Raw genomic sequence first — 12,330 nt, forward strand, 5'->3', positions numbered from 1 at the left:
CTGTAAAATTCATAAGACAAGATACAACGAGAGAGATATAAGGAAATAGAGGCAAATGACAGGGTTCCGGAATATTTGAGAAAAGAAAACTTAGGGGAAGGGAAAAGAGGAGAAAAGGTGAAAGCCTTGTTCAAATTAAGATATGGGAACTTGGAGGAAGATAATAAATATTGGGTAGAAGAGCACAGGAAAAAGTGTATATTCTGTGGTAAGAGAAAAGATAATTTAAAGCACTATATAGAGGAATGTTCGGAAAATAAGAGAAAGGTTTACTAAATTAGGAAAAGATAAGCAAGAAATCTTAAGGAAACTGTATGATAAGGATTTAGATGAAGTGAAAGGAGAAATAAGAAAATTATGGAAAGACAGGGAACAAGCAAAAAAAAGAAGAGAGATGAGGAAGGAGTCAAAAAAGGATAGGGAAGAAATATATAGGTAGAGTGATGGTATGGAGAGAAAAGGAAAATAAGTAAGATGAGTATTGCCCGTATTCATAGTCAGGCCTTACATTTAAGGCTTCCTTAAATTTATCTTCAGATACTGTACGAATTATTTCATTGACTGCTGAGCATCGAAAGATAAATTTAAGGAAGCCTTAAGTATAAAGTCTGACTATGAATATGGGCATAAGATATAAATATGTGATAATAATAGGCGGTGATATAGAGATAACGTATGTATTGAACGAGAGTATATAACATTAGAAGCAGATATAGCTATGAAAGAAAAGCGGATAAAGCGAAAAGAAATAAAGTAGGTAAAGAAGCGAAGTCAGAGGGTTTAACCAGGAAAGTAGGAAAGTAAAGGCCTTAAGCATAAAAAATTTATAATATATGTGCGATAGCTTGCGGACGAGATATGGAAGTGTGAATGAATTAAGTATTTATGTAAACCAAGTCCTCTTCTTGGTTGTATATGCTGAAGTGTAATAAATTCTACTCTATTCTATAAAAAGAGATAAAAATAAGCAGATGTTCCTTTGTTCGAGTAATAACAATCGAAGATCTGTACAACGGACCAAAACTCTAGCACGCCTAATCTCTATCTACCATTTTAGAAAACAATGAATAATTCAGTTATTTTACATTATTCCTGTGAACGGCTTTGGTAATATATTTTCGAGACTATCAACTTTTCGAAAATGCAATTAAAAAAAAATCGATTTTTTTTGATCCGACAAACTAGAATATCTCCCTAGGATGCTCCAATCGGGTGATCAGGTTGCGCAAATATCTGCCGATTGATAGCATCCTCGTGCGAAATGCGAACGTACTGCGCACGCGACTGCGCACGGGACGTGACGGGACACCGTCGAAGCCGTCCAGAAGGTCCAGAGGCTCCTGATGTCTGGACTGATGATCGAAAAATGACGTCTGATAAGTGAAGATCTAACCTCCCTTGTTTTATATATTTACCAATATATTTACACTGCATTTTTTGTGCACGTTGCAACACCTCCCACAGAGGCTACCATGGTAAAAAGATTCGAGCGATCTCGCTGTATCCGCGATAAAAAGATGGCACGCCCGTGTCTTATTTTATCGGGATACCGCGCAGAGCTTGTCAAATGCGTGAGAAAAATGAAGGAGAAATTTGCGAAAAGTGCGCGATTTCTAGGACGACGATGCGGTCGCTTTGCAGAATCTGGAACAGCTCATGACGGAGTTCTTCTGCCCGGAGACGACAAACGAGAGGAAACGCACGATTGAGCGCAGCTTTCAGGAGTTCGCCGGGCAGATCGACTCCTGGAAACCCTGTCTACATTTTTTGTCCTCCACGAGCAATCACTATGTCAGTATGTTTGCTCTGTCCACTTTGGAGGTAATTACGCAAGTCACTTTACAGATAAAAACATAGGATAGAACTTTACAGCAAGACACAGTATATGTTTTTCATTTAGTGACAAGTCAATACAATAAGCATCAGTCTTTGAATATTTTCTATTTACTAACACAAGACATCTTTCTTGGCAGAAAGTAATAATGAATAACACTTGTATCTACTTGTGTTACTTAATGGAAAGCATTCAATGTAATACAATGAATCATTATATCCTTGTTGTTTGATAATATTAAGCAAAGATGAAATAATTACTGTATTGTACTGTATGCCTTGCTGGAAAGCATCAATAATATTGTTTTCGGTGATGCGATACTTCTCAGACTGAATTATTTGACAGACAACTATCAGCAGACGATGGCCCATTCTTCCCTGGGAAGATAGAGCTCTTACAAGATCCACTTTGTATACACTGTCATTGGAAAGAGATGTTGCGTCTTTTGTGAGAAATAAAGTAGTCAAATTGGTAGTGGATATAGCGAGACACGACTGGCCGCATTTCTATCCAGATTTTTACTCTAATATTTTACAGGTTTGTGAATAGAGAATATCTTTCTATATATTAAAATATATAATATGAATTTGGCTATATATTTGGCTATATATTGCTCTCTGTGAAACAGTTGCTAAGCCATAAACACACAAGACTGCTGGGACTCGTATATTTGAGAACAGCTTCAGAAGAACTAGCCACGCCGAGAGAGGATTTACCAATGCACAGGAAAAGCGAGCTGTTCAGATTATTAAGTGCACAAGTGCCTCTAACTTTGGATACACTTACAGGTATATTACCAAAGTTGAGGATACTTTATAAACATGTATATGTAACATACGAAATTATGAATGATTTCGTAATTCACTTTGTTACTTTTAATAGTTCTTTTGAAAGAAACTACAAAATTGCAAAGCCGTTCTGGGACAGTGACACCACCTCCATCACCTACCAGTGGACAAAGTCTTGCACCTGCACGTGCAGTACTAGATGTCGAGGGATTAGCAATAGGTACTAGTGAAGTCTGCACAGCTACTCTTGAAGTTCTAGCACATTTGTTTAGTTGGATAGATGTATCAGGCAGTATTTCTACTAACTTATTAGATGCCATTTTTTCATGTGCCAAGTATCACGATGCAATGGTAAGATTTTATTTTCATGGAAGAATACATGGAAGAATATATAGTAGCAGATTAAATTATGTATTTGTTAACGTTTTCACAGAATAGCAAGCAAATTGAGATGGCGGTTCAAGCTTTAACTACAATCAACGAGCTTTTATACAGACCATTTTGTTCGCCCGACGCAACTGACACCTTGTTATTGGAGATATTTCAGAATGGTATTGGTTTATTCCAGTTAATGGAACGACTGGATTCGGTAGAGGAGAGGTACGCCAAATGCATTCTCAAAGAACCTTGATAAGTTCTCATATACGAAATAAAATTTTCATTCTTTCAGCTACATGGAAAAAATGACAGAGTTTTTGCAATTATTTATAACAAATCATATGAAAAGGATGGAATCGAGCTCAAAGTTTCCAGTAAATACATTATTGGAAGTACTGTGCCACCATACATTCCAACAAGCTTCTACTGTAAATGGATATTTGCGTTGTCTAGATGTTTGGACAACTCTTTTGGAGAGCACTCAATCGCGATATTCTGCCGTCGCCTTAGCTCTTGCGGAACGGATTTTACAAAAAATGAGTTTTAAGCTCAATGCTCGAGTATTGAGAGATCTCGACACGGAAAGTCTAGACGAGAATGTAAGTTTAATTACAAAGTGCTGTATAAACTTTTACTTAAATTAATAATTATGCCTGTATTATAAATATAATTATTAGTAGTAGTTAAATATTATATAAAATCTGTTTTTCATTCCTGCATTAGATTGCATTAGAATTATTTTTCTCATTTTCAATCGAATATCAAACATATATTTATTTTACTATAAGTTCCAAAAGTGTAGTTCCACTAGTCCAGCCACAGAAAACAGACTCCTTGATAATTATTATATATATAATTGTTAATATTTATATATTAAATATAACAATTATATATTATTATATATATAATTGTTATATTAATATATATTTATAATTATATTTATATTTAAGAATATTAAATAAATAATTATATCAATAAAATATAATTAAATAATAATCAATAATTATATCTAAATTTTATATATATATATATATTTGTAAAAAATTTCATGATCTTTTTTTCAGGAAGAAACAGAGTGGCAACACTTTCTAAGATGCAATATAGAATGTTTGGCAAAAATTGCTGACATCTCACCTATCCCGATATTTACGCTATTGGTAATTTTTAATTGGCAAAATATATTTATGTATTTATTATGAAAATATTTATAATATTGGATATTTTTTAGTACCGTTCGTGGAGAGAAGGATTAATTATTTTCGGTGAATTAGGCGCGGCAGTTGCTAATGGCCAAGTTATTTTATTAAATGATACAGAGGCATCAAATGTGCATGCACATCTGAGAGATCTTGCATCAACTACACAGGCTTTAACTAGACTATATTCTCTTTTCATCGGTAAGTAGTGATTAATGATTTATCAGTTTCTGATTCTACAAAAAAATATAATTGTCTGTGTCAATAGGAGATCAAACAAATATCGATCAAAGCTTAGCAGAGGAAGTTGTATCACAAACTCTGGAGGCGTGTATGTTTGCGAGAGATAATCAGCTGTATAAAGCGGCGATCCAACCATCTGCTATCGTAATAGATCTCATAGAAGTGTAAGTTCTTGACTATCTCTTATATGTTTTTATATGAACAATCAATAATATATAGTATAATATCATAACGATGATGTACTTGTTATGTATTGATTTGCGCTATTAGACATTCACAGCTTTTGGCTTCTCTTCAAGCATGGTGTCACTGGATAGCCAGAAGACCGGAAAAGGCTAAGGAAGCGCTCTGTCAGCGTTGCATCGATTCGTGTGTTTGGGCAACGACGTACACTGCGTCCTGTGATCATTCACCTCCTGCAAATCTGATTCACTCTGCCATTCATCTTTTCCAAAGTATCACCGCCATTTTAAAGCCCATCTTATGGGACCAACCAACTTTCCGGAATCTAATTTCTATGGGCACGTATCCGTATTTGAAATCAGATACAATTAAAGTTCTACGTAGGGCGTTGATAAATGGGATTATATTACCACCTGGTGATGCAGCAACAAGGCAAAGGTTGTTGGGTAAGACATTATTTCGTAAAACTTTGCAACTAATCATCTTTTTCTTTAACAAAAATATATAAAAATTTGAAATGTTTTGCTCTTAGGTACTATGATATTAGCTCTGTCAGCACCTTTGGGTATGCAAGGACAACCAGTGCCTTCTGAATCGACAATTTCGATTACGATAATACCACTGACTCAGCTATTAGAAGATTGTGCGTCATCGTCAACGATTATAAAAAAGATGTTGCATTCATGTTTAGAATCAATAATAAACAGGACATTAGAATTATTATCTTATGTGATAAGGTGTCAGAGTATATGTGAATTATTACTTAGCTTTCTACACTCGGCATTTTCAGTATTACAACAACAATTAGGTCCTGAATTTATGCAAAATGCGGTTCAAGGCATGCTGCAACTTTATACCAGGTTTGTATAAAGTATTATAACATGAAAGCAAAGAACTATTTAATTCTCAAAAAATAATATTAGATTATTATCCAAATAATAAAAATGTTCGTTAATTCGTTTTTTTATTTTACTAAATAATACTTTTTATTTTATTTTATTTTATTCACTTATATTAAATTTTTCCTGAAATTAGGATTAAAATAAAAATTTTTATTAGTATTTTTAATTAGAAAATTATATAGTTTGTTATAGAATCTTAAACAGAAAATGTATTGCCTTCTAAGGATTGAATGTCACGATTTTAATAAAATATATAAATCTCATTCATAGGGAAAATATTTCTGCTGGTCCTGCATTGGATCAGTTATTGGAAATTTTAATACTCGTCGTATCAGCACCCAGCAATGCATTTAAAGCATTTGTTCCTTCAGTAACAAATCTGTGTTTAGGTCAAGTATGGCCTGCTATTGGAAACAATCTAAGTGCTCATCCAGATACGACGTTAGTTTTATTGAAACTCTTTCACAGGTAATATATTGGTAGTATGATAGTACACATATCCTTTTTTTTATTTAAAAATCACAAGCTTTGTATTACTTTTTAGTATTCTTATGCACCGATGGCAGTATTTCTATAATACTTCGGTATTGCGAACTCTTGGACATCCTGAAGAAGATGAACCTGTCGAACACAAAGAAGAATTGGTAGCAATTTTGGAGGCTTTTGGTCAAGCTCTACTTCAGTCAGATGTCAATATATTCCGACAGAGCTTGCAGAGCCTTGAACAATTAAATATCAGATGGCGGCTTTACCAACGGGCTGTATTCAAGGTTCATCTTCTCGAAAGATTTTTGATGGCACTATTCACAGTTTTATTTCAACAGTGGGTATCGATATTCTTTTTACTGATATTAACTTATATTAATAATATGTTCATTTATGCCTTGTTTAATTTACAGATCCCACAATTTGTTGGCAGACGAGATAGCTGCGGCTATTCACAGTTTAGCATCTGTTAACATAGGATGGTTCTTTGGCCATTTTTTGCCAACATTCTTGACAACTTGTGAAGGCGTAGACGATATGCAAAGAGTCACCTTATTGGAAAACTTTGATAAATCCACGGTATGTTATCCTTAATAATTCGATAATATCAAAAATAAGTACGCATTAAAATCATATAAACAATTTATATCTTCTTTTTTAGGATCAACCAACTTTGACTAGATCAGTACTCCAGCTCATTTCAGACTTAAGATGTTATCAGCTGTGTAGACCAGGTTAAAAGCAAATTACAATTCGAAACGATATTCACAATGAAATTATTCCATAAGACTTCTACAGTGGCATTTAAATGAAATCAACATTTCCACCGAATCTCTCCTACGAGTGCCTCTAGATACCGATACAAGAGACATTTAATTGTAATGAAACGAAAAAAGACAAACGATAAACCTTTTGTAAAGATTTACCATTCTGTGTATACCACTGCCGCACCATCTTTTTGTGATGTTATAAATGTTATTTCGAATAAAACGCGTCTTTTTATATGTCTATAATCGTCTGTTTTTTTTTATATATAGAAAGATTTTCTAATTATATTTATTATTCCAAATTTTACAGAAATATTTTTTCTAATAAAACGGATAAACGCTAGAAAATGATACGTGCTTTATCACGAAAATTCAAGTTGCTAATAGTACAACTTATTTGTATCATTACTGCTGTGTTCAGATACAGCGCTAAGATAAGATATTTTTGTGTTCTTATCACCTTTCTCGCCTCTCTCTCTTCCTCTAGAAATATTCCGATAACCCAGGCAATTTATTGACTTCGTGCTCAGTTAGTCAATAACAAACGACTGACAATGTTGCATTTATTATTACGAAAAAGTGGTTGCCATATTTCCCAATTTCAGATGACGAGATACTTAGTGACCGATCCGAAATATGGATTTTTAAAACAATTAGGTATCAATATTGAAAATCCCGGTCTCTATGACGGGAGATGGGGTGGATCTGGCAAGGTATGTGACATTAATCTCGTCTTAAATAATTAATTTTGTCGAAATAGAGTGATTACATTATAGAAGTCTGAGAGAATCTTAAATAAATTACATTATAATATGAAGAAACATTAAGCAATATATCACAAAATAAATAAATACAAATAATTAAACTGATATCAAATACAGTTGATAGAATCAATATCGCCGGCGACCGGCAAAGTGATAGCAAAGGTTCGTGAGTCCACGCCGCAAGAAGCTAGCAATGCTATAACAGAAGCACGTAAAGCGTGGCCACAATGGGCATCCATACCGATGCCAGCCAGGGGAGATATTGTACGGCAAATTGGAGACGAGCTCAGAAGACATTTGGAGCCATTGGGACGCTTAGTATCCTTAGAAATGGGTAATTAAATCATTTCAGTAAGCATTATAATTTTACTCGCTGTAACGAATATAATTAAGTCCCGTAATTGTAAGTCGGAATGTCTATACCATATAGATCTATTTATAATTAACATAAAGTGTATGATACCATAGGCAAGATATTGCCAGAAGGCATAGGCGAGGTCCAGGAATTCATTGACATATGCGATTATGCGGTCGGCTTGTCACGAACATTACCCGGCAGCATATTTCCATCGGAGAGAAAGAACCATGCGCTACTAGAGAAGTGGAATCCTTTGGGCGTAATCGGCGTTATCTCCGCATTCAATTTTCCTATAGCAGTGAATATAATTCCCAGAGAATCTTGTAATCACTCCACTTAAGAGCTTACAATTTATTTTAATTTATTGCCTTTTAAGGTATACGGCTGGAACAGCGCTATCGCTTTGGTTTGTGGTAACACCGTCGTCTGGAAAGAAGCGTTGAGTACACCTTTGATAGCCATCGCAACCACTAAGATAATCGCGAGCGTCTTGGAGCGCAATGGTATTCCAGGTTCTGTCGCATCCTTGATCACGGGTGGACCAAATGTCGGAGAGACTCTGGTAAACGATAAACGGTCAGTTCCGATCTAGACTTACTATATTATTATGTACGTCGTACTGAACAGGTTATTAACGATTGTTGTTAGGGTACCTCTCATTTCGTTTACCGGAAGTACGAACGTAGGAAGACAAGTCGCTCTCAAGATTCAGGAAAGATTTGGAAGATCTCTACTGGAACTTGGTGGTAACAACGCATTAATTGGTATATGTCTCCTTAAAATATCAATTCCGTAATATCACCTATACCATGGATAACGTATTTGTAATTATTTCTCCTTGATCAATAGTCGCACAGGATGCCGATTTAGAAATGGCAGTGAGAGCAGCAGTGTTCTCATGCGTTGGAACAGCTGGACAAAGATGTACCACTACCAGAAGATTAATATTGCATAAGAAAATAAAGGACGAATTTCTAGGTAGGTATAAATACAAATGAGAAAATGTTTAGTTATCATTACATAGAAATTTTTAGGGAAATTAAAAACGGCATATAAAAGCATAATGGACCGAGTCGGAGATCCATTGGATGATGGTGTGCTGTATGGACCATTGCACAATCAGCCAGCGATTGACGCATATAAAGTATGTGCATCAATTATCTTTTAAACAAAATAAAACGAAAATTTATCTTCTTCTTTTAGCATGTATGAAAAAAAAAATCTTTTTGACTAATTCAATACTTTTCACTGTAGGCAGCAATTCAGAAAGCTATAGAAGCCGGTGGCACGATAGAATTCGGTGGAAAGCAAATACAGCGACCCGGTTTCTATGTTGAGCCAACAATCATTTCGGGTTTACCAGCTGGAGCTGAAATAGTGCAACAGGAAACTTTTGCTCCAATCGTTTACATCTTAGAAGTAAATTCTCTGGAGGAGGCTATTGACTTTAACAATGGCGTTGAGCAAGGACTGAGCAGTAGTCTTTTTACTAAAAGTATTGGAAATGTATTTCAGGTAAATGTGTAAAAATTCATATGCTGTTGGCAAATGCGTTACAATATCAATTAATTTATACAATGTATAATGGAATATATTATTTATCGAATTCCATTCGTCATACAGTGGATTGGCCCTCATGGATCAGATTGTGGAATAGTCAATGTCAACATCGGTACTAGCGGTGCCGAGATAGGCGGCGCGTTTGGTGGTGAAAAGGCCACGGGCGGAGGTCGTGAGAGTGGAAGCGATGCTTGGAAACATTATATGCGACGTGCCACCGTCACGATCAATTATGGAAACGAGCTACCTTTGGCTCAGGGCATCCAGTTCGAATAAATTAAACAGGCATAGTTTTTTTTTTTTAAATGAATTAACGCTTTAATTCAAATCGTATAAAATCCACCTGAATATCGACAGACGCTTTTTTGTGAAATTTGTAAGCCCTCGGCAAATCGTATCTGAGTTCAGCTATCACTGTTCCTCTTGCGCCGAGCTGTGTCGCTTTTGATAGAACGTAATCTCGTGTGCTGCTTTTATGCAGAGAGTAAACCGCATTAGACGAAAGCCTGATTGCTGCTTCCAGGAACTTTATGTCAATGCCGGCGTTGTTTTTAGTACCAAAGGGTGGATTCATTATAACAGTATCAAAGTATTTTTGAAATTTTCCTGTAACATGAGATAATACATATGTATTTTTATATTTATATTGTAATAAATATAATCAATAAGATATTTATATTTGTAACAAAAGTATTAACAATAGGCCCAAAAGATTAAATCCAATGATATGTAAATGCCAATACGAGCCAACACAAAATATTAATGTGTAATATAATCAATAAGATATTTATATTATATCATAGTCAATGTTAACTTTAGTAAATATATACATTTATTTTATACATTTATTTACATTTTTGTAGTTTGTATAGTCAATGTATACATTTGCCAATGACGCAACATCTCAAAACGGGACAGAGCCTACCTCTCACGAGATTTTTGCAACAATGGATTATTTTCTGGGAAATTAGGTTAATCTAATATTCAACTTTTAAGCCTGGGAGAATCTATACATATATCCACTGATATAGAACCTACAGTTTAACGCCGGATCCGAACGGTGCTGATGATCAAAGCTCTCTTAATCACCAGATGGAATCATTTTTGGTTCCTTAAAATATGAAAAATCGCATATGTGGGATTGAACCCGGATCTACAGATTGTGAGTCAATCGCATTGATCAGCAAGCCACTCGACGTCTCAGCCTAATGTACATTTACTAAAGTTAATATTTTGACTGACATATGTATACAGGGTTGGCCATATTCGACGGAAAGATGTTTTTTTTTTCAATCATGAGAAAGAGATGTTAGATCGAGTAACGACGTTTCCCATGATTGAAAAAAAAACATCTTTCCGTCGAATATGGCCAACCCTGTATATAGATACCTGGTAAATATTGCAACACATCACACTGTACGACTTCAACAAAAAGTTCGATGTCACTGCAATTTCTATGTTGTATATCAACTGCCTCAGAATCTATCTCAAATCCAAGTACATATTCAGCACCAAGCATCTTTGCACCTAACGACAATGTACCACATCCAGAACCCAGATCAGCCACGCTTTTACCTTTTATATCGTCAAACTGCGACTGTGCAGTGTACAACAAATGTGCAGCAATATGTGCACTGGTGGCATATTGCTCGAGTGTGACTTTTGGGTTTTCAAACACATCCAGTTGCTGTAGATAATCCTCTAATTGACGAAGTCGAAGTCCAGTCATTATTTACTTGAAGATTGTGATTTCTCACAGATTCTTGTTACAACAAGTATTTATATAAAAAGGCAATCTAATTTCTTGACATAAAAGATTCTCGTTAATGTTGTTGGCATATAGTCTTTAGTAATTTTTGTCTATGTGTTTATACATTCAAAAGAGATGACTCATTTATTATCAAACCTAGGGAGAACCGGTAATATCAGATTCCCAAAGGAAGAGTCCTGCGTAACGAAATAACCAAATGAAGCTGCGTGTGCATTATGCAATGCTGCTCTTGCTGATGCAGTCATTGCTACTCCATCATTGGATTGTGTTGCAGCCTATAAAAAAATTATATGCACATCTAAAGACCTGTTTTTTACAATTAAACTTACAAAGTTTATTTTTTCTGTTTTCATCTCCATATTAAAAATAAAAAAGAAAGATAAATGGTACAAGAAATTTAGCTAAAAAAAAAATGGAACAGGAATATTTTTTTAATTATCGTTGACAAAGAATATTTACTATATTTGATACAGAGCCAGTTGACGAGACTCCCAATGTGTTTAAGGTTGGTGCGACTCCTTGTTTCAGAAGCATCTGCTTCTTCAACTGCAGCTCCTCTAAGATCTTTCTATTCTGCAATTCTATAAATAAGAGCAAAGTGAGAAATATGAAAAATGTATAAAATATAAAATAATAAGGATATTGAGTTCTCATTAGAATTACCTCTTGCGTTCGGTTGTGAAAAAGCCATCAAATTTACATGAACAATTCAATAATATTTAAAATAACAATCGTGTATATAGATGTGATCGTGTGTATAGGTTATATTTTTATTAAACTTAACCTTCGCAGGTGATCTCAGAAACAAATCTTTATTACTAAGCGTCTCATTGGATCAAATTGCAATTGATCACCGACCAGATTAAAAATTGGACATTTTACGGGAGTTTACGTCCTTGTTAAAATTTAAAAGTAAGAAACTGACAGCACAGTATTAACTTAATGATTTATTAATTTCGTAGACACGTTCATATATTTAAAACTCAATAATACACAATTTTTATTTAAAATTGTGATTTTAATGTTATCTTCCGAGTTGTGATTATCAACGTATGATTAAACTGTGGTTCCGCGAAATATCATCAAACGGCGCCAGCATC

General features: G+C 34.7%; 4 protein-coding genes across 6 annotated transcripts; 2 read left to right on the forward strand and 2 right to left on the reverse strand.

Moving 5' to 3' along the window:
- Positions 1-1,266: 1,266 nt before the first annotated feature.
- Positions 1,267-7,023, forward strand: ebo (exportin ellipsoid body open). Its single transcript, XM_011064510.2, has 16 exons — positions 1,267-1,475; positions 1,618-1,821; positions 2,180-2,371; positions 2,463-2,622; positions 2,717-2,973; positions 3,056-3,222; positions 3,293-3,599; positions 4,065-4,157; positions 4,229-4,397; positions 4,465-4,603; positions 4,710-5,068; positions 5,155-5,482; positions 5,795-5,992; positions 6,069-6,347; positions 6,424-6,589; positions 6,672-7,023. The coding sequence occupies exons 1-16, from the start codon at positions 1,473-1,475 to the stop codon at positions 6,747-6,749; spliced, it is 3,099 nt and encodes a 1,032-aa protein (XP_011062812.1). The 5' UTR covers positions 1,267-1,472; the 3' UTR covers positions 6,750-7,023.
- Positions 7,024-7,307: 284 nt separating this feature from the next.
- On the forward strand, positions 7,308-10,129 carry Aldh7A1 (aldehyde dehydrogenase 7 family member A1). Its single transcript, XM_011064505.2, has 9 exons — positions 7,308-7,490; positions 7,659-7,875; positions 8,010-8,197; positions 8,276-8,475; positions 8,548-8,663; positions 8,749-8,877; positions 8,934-9,043; positions 9,154-9,414; positions 9,523-10,129. The coding sequence occupies exons 1-9, from the start codon at positions 7,332-7,334 to the stop codon at positions 9,733-9,735; spliced, it is 1,593 nt and encodes a 530-aa protein (XP_011062807.1). The 5' UTR covers positions 7,308-7,331; the 3' UTR covers positions 9,736-10,129.
- On the reverse strand, positions 9,751-11,188 carry LOC105151045 (Methyltransferase like 5). 2 transcript variants are annotated; one of them, XM_011064506.2, is made up of 2 exons: positions 10,849-11,188; positions 9,751-10,065 (listed from the first exon to the last, which is right to left on the reverse strand). In XM_011064506.2, exons 1-2 carry the CDS (start codon positions 11,186-11,188, stop codon positions 9,770-9,772), a joined length of 636 nt encoding a protein of 211 aa, XP_011062808.1. In that variant the 3' UTR covers positions 9,751-9,769. The 2 variants fall into 2 exon arrangements, 1 of the variants encoding a protein (XP_011062808.1); XR_846786.2 differs by lacking the exon at positions 10,849-11,188 and adding an exon at positions 10,498-10,841 and having other exon boundaries at positions 9,925-10,065.
- On the reverse strand, positions 11,162-12,282 carry LOC105151046 (SOSS complex subunit C homolog). 2 transcript variants are annotated; one of them, XM_011064509.2, is made up of 4 exons: positions 11,894-12,282; positions 11,690-11,811; positions 11,366-11,505; positions 11,162-11,262 (listed from the first exon to the last, which is right to left on the reverse strand). In XM_011064509.2, exons 1-4 carry the CDS (start codon positions 11,919-11,921, stop codon positions 11,256-11,258), a joined length of 297 nt encoding a protein of 98 aa, XP_011062811.1. In that variant the 5' UTR covers positions 11,922-12,282; the 3' UTR covers positions 11,162-11,255. The 2 variants fall into 2 exon arrangements, with proteins under 2 accessions (XP_011062811.1, XP_011062810.1); XM_011064508.2 differs by lacking the exon at positions 11,162-11,262 and having other exon boundaries at positions 11,289-11,505; positions 11,894-12,275.
- Between the last annotated feature and the right edge of the window lie 48 nt (positions 12,283-12,330).

Source organism: Acromyrmex echinatior, chromosome 9 (assembly GCF_024713525.1).
Source record: "Acromyrmex echinatior isolate Ae372 chromosome 9, ASM2471352v2, whole genome shotgun sequence".
Classification (NCBI taxonomy): Eukaryota; Metazoa; Arthropoda; class Insecta; order Hymenoptera; family Formicidae; genus Acromyrmex; species Acromyrmex echinatior.

Coding starts and splice junctions, on each gene's coding strand:
- LOC105151046 (XM_011064508.2), bottom strand. CDS start 11,921: ATGGCTTTTTCACAACCGAACGCAAGAG. Junction 11,812..11,893: donor TTCACAACCGAACGCAAGAG/GTAATTCTAATG, acceptor TCTTATTTATAG/AATTGCAGAATAGAAAGATC. Junction 11,506..11,689: donor CTGGCTCTGTATCAAATATA/GTAAATATTCTT, acceptor ATTTTTTTATAG/GCTGCAACACAATCCAATGA.
- ebo (XM_011064510.2), top strand. Junction 3,600..4,064: donor CGGAAAGTCTAGACGAGAAT/GTAAGTTTAATT, acceptor TCTTTTTTTCAG/GAAGAAACAGAGTGGCAACA. Junction 5,483..5,794: donor ATGCTGCAACTTTATACCAG/GTTTGTATAAAG, acceptor TCTCATTCATAG/GGAAAATATTTCTGCTGGTC.
- Aldh7A1 (XM_011064505.2), top strand. CDS start 7,332: ATGTTGCATTTATTATTACGAAAAAGTGGTTGCCATATTTCCCAATTT. Junction 8,198..8,275: donor CATTCAATTTTCCTATAGCA/GTGAATATAATT, acceptor TTGCCTTTTAAG/GTATACGGCTGGAACAGCGC. Junction 8,476..8,547: donor ACTCTGGTAAACGATAAACG/GTCAGTTCCGAT, acceptor GATTGTTGTTAG/GGTACCTCTCATTTCGTTTA.
- LOC105151045 (XM_011064506.2), bottom strand. CDS start 11,188: ATGACTGGACTTCGACTTCGTCAATTAGAGGATTATCTACAGCAACTG. Junction 10,066..10,848: donor TGTGTTGCAATATTTACCAG/GTATCTATATAC, acceptor CTCATGTTACAG/GAAAATTTCAAAAATACTTT.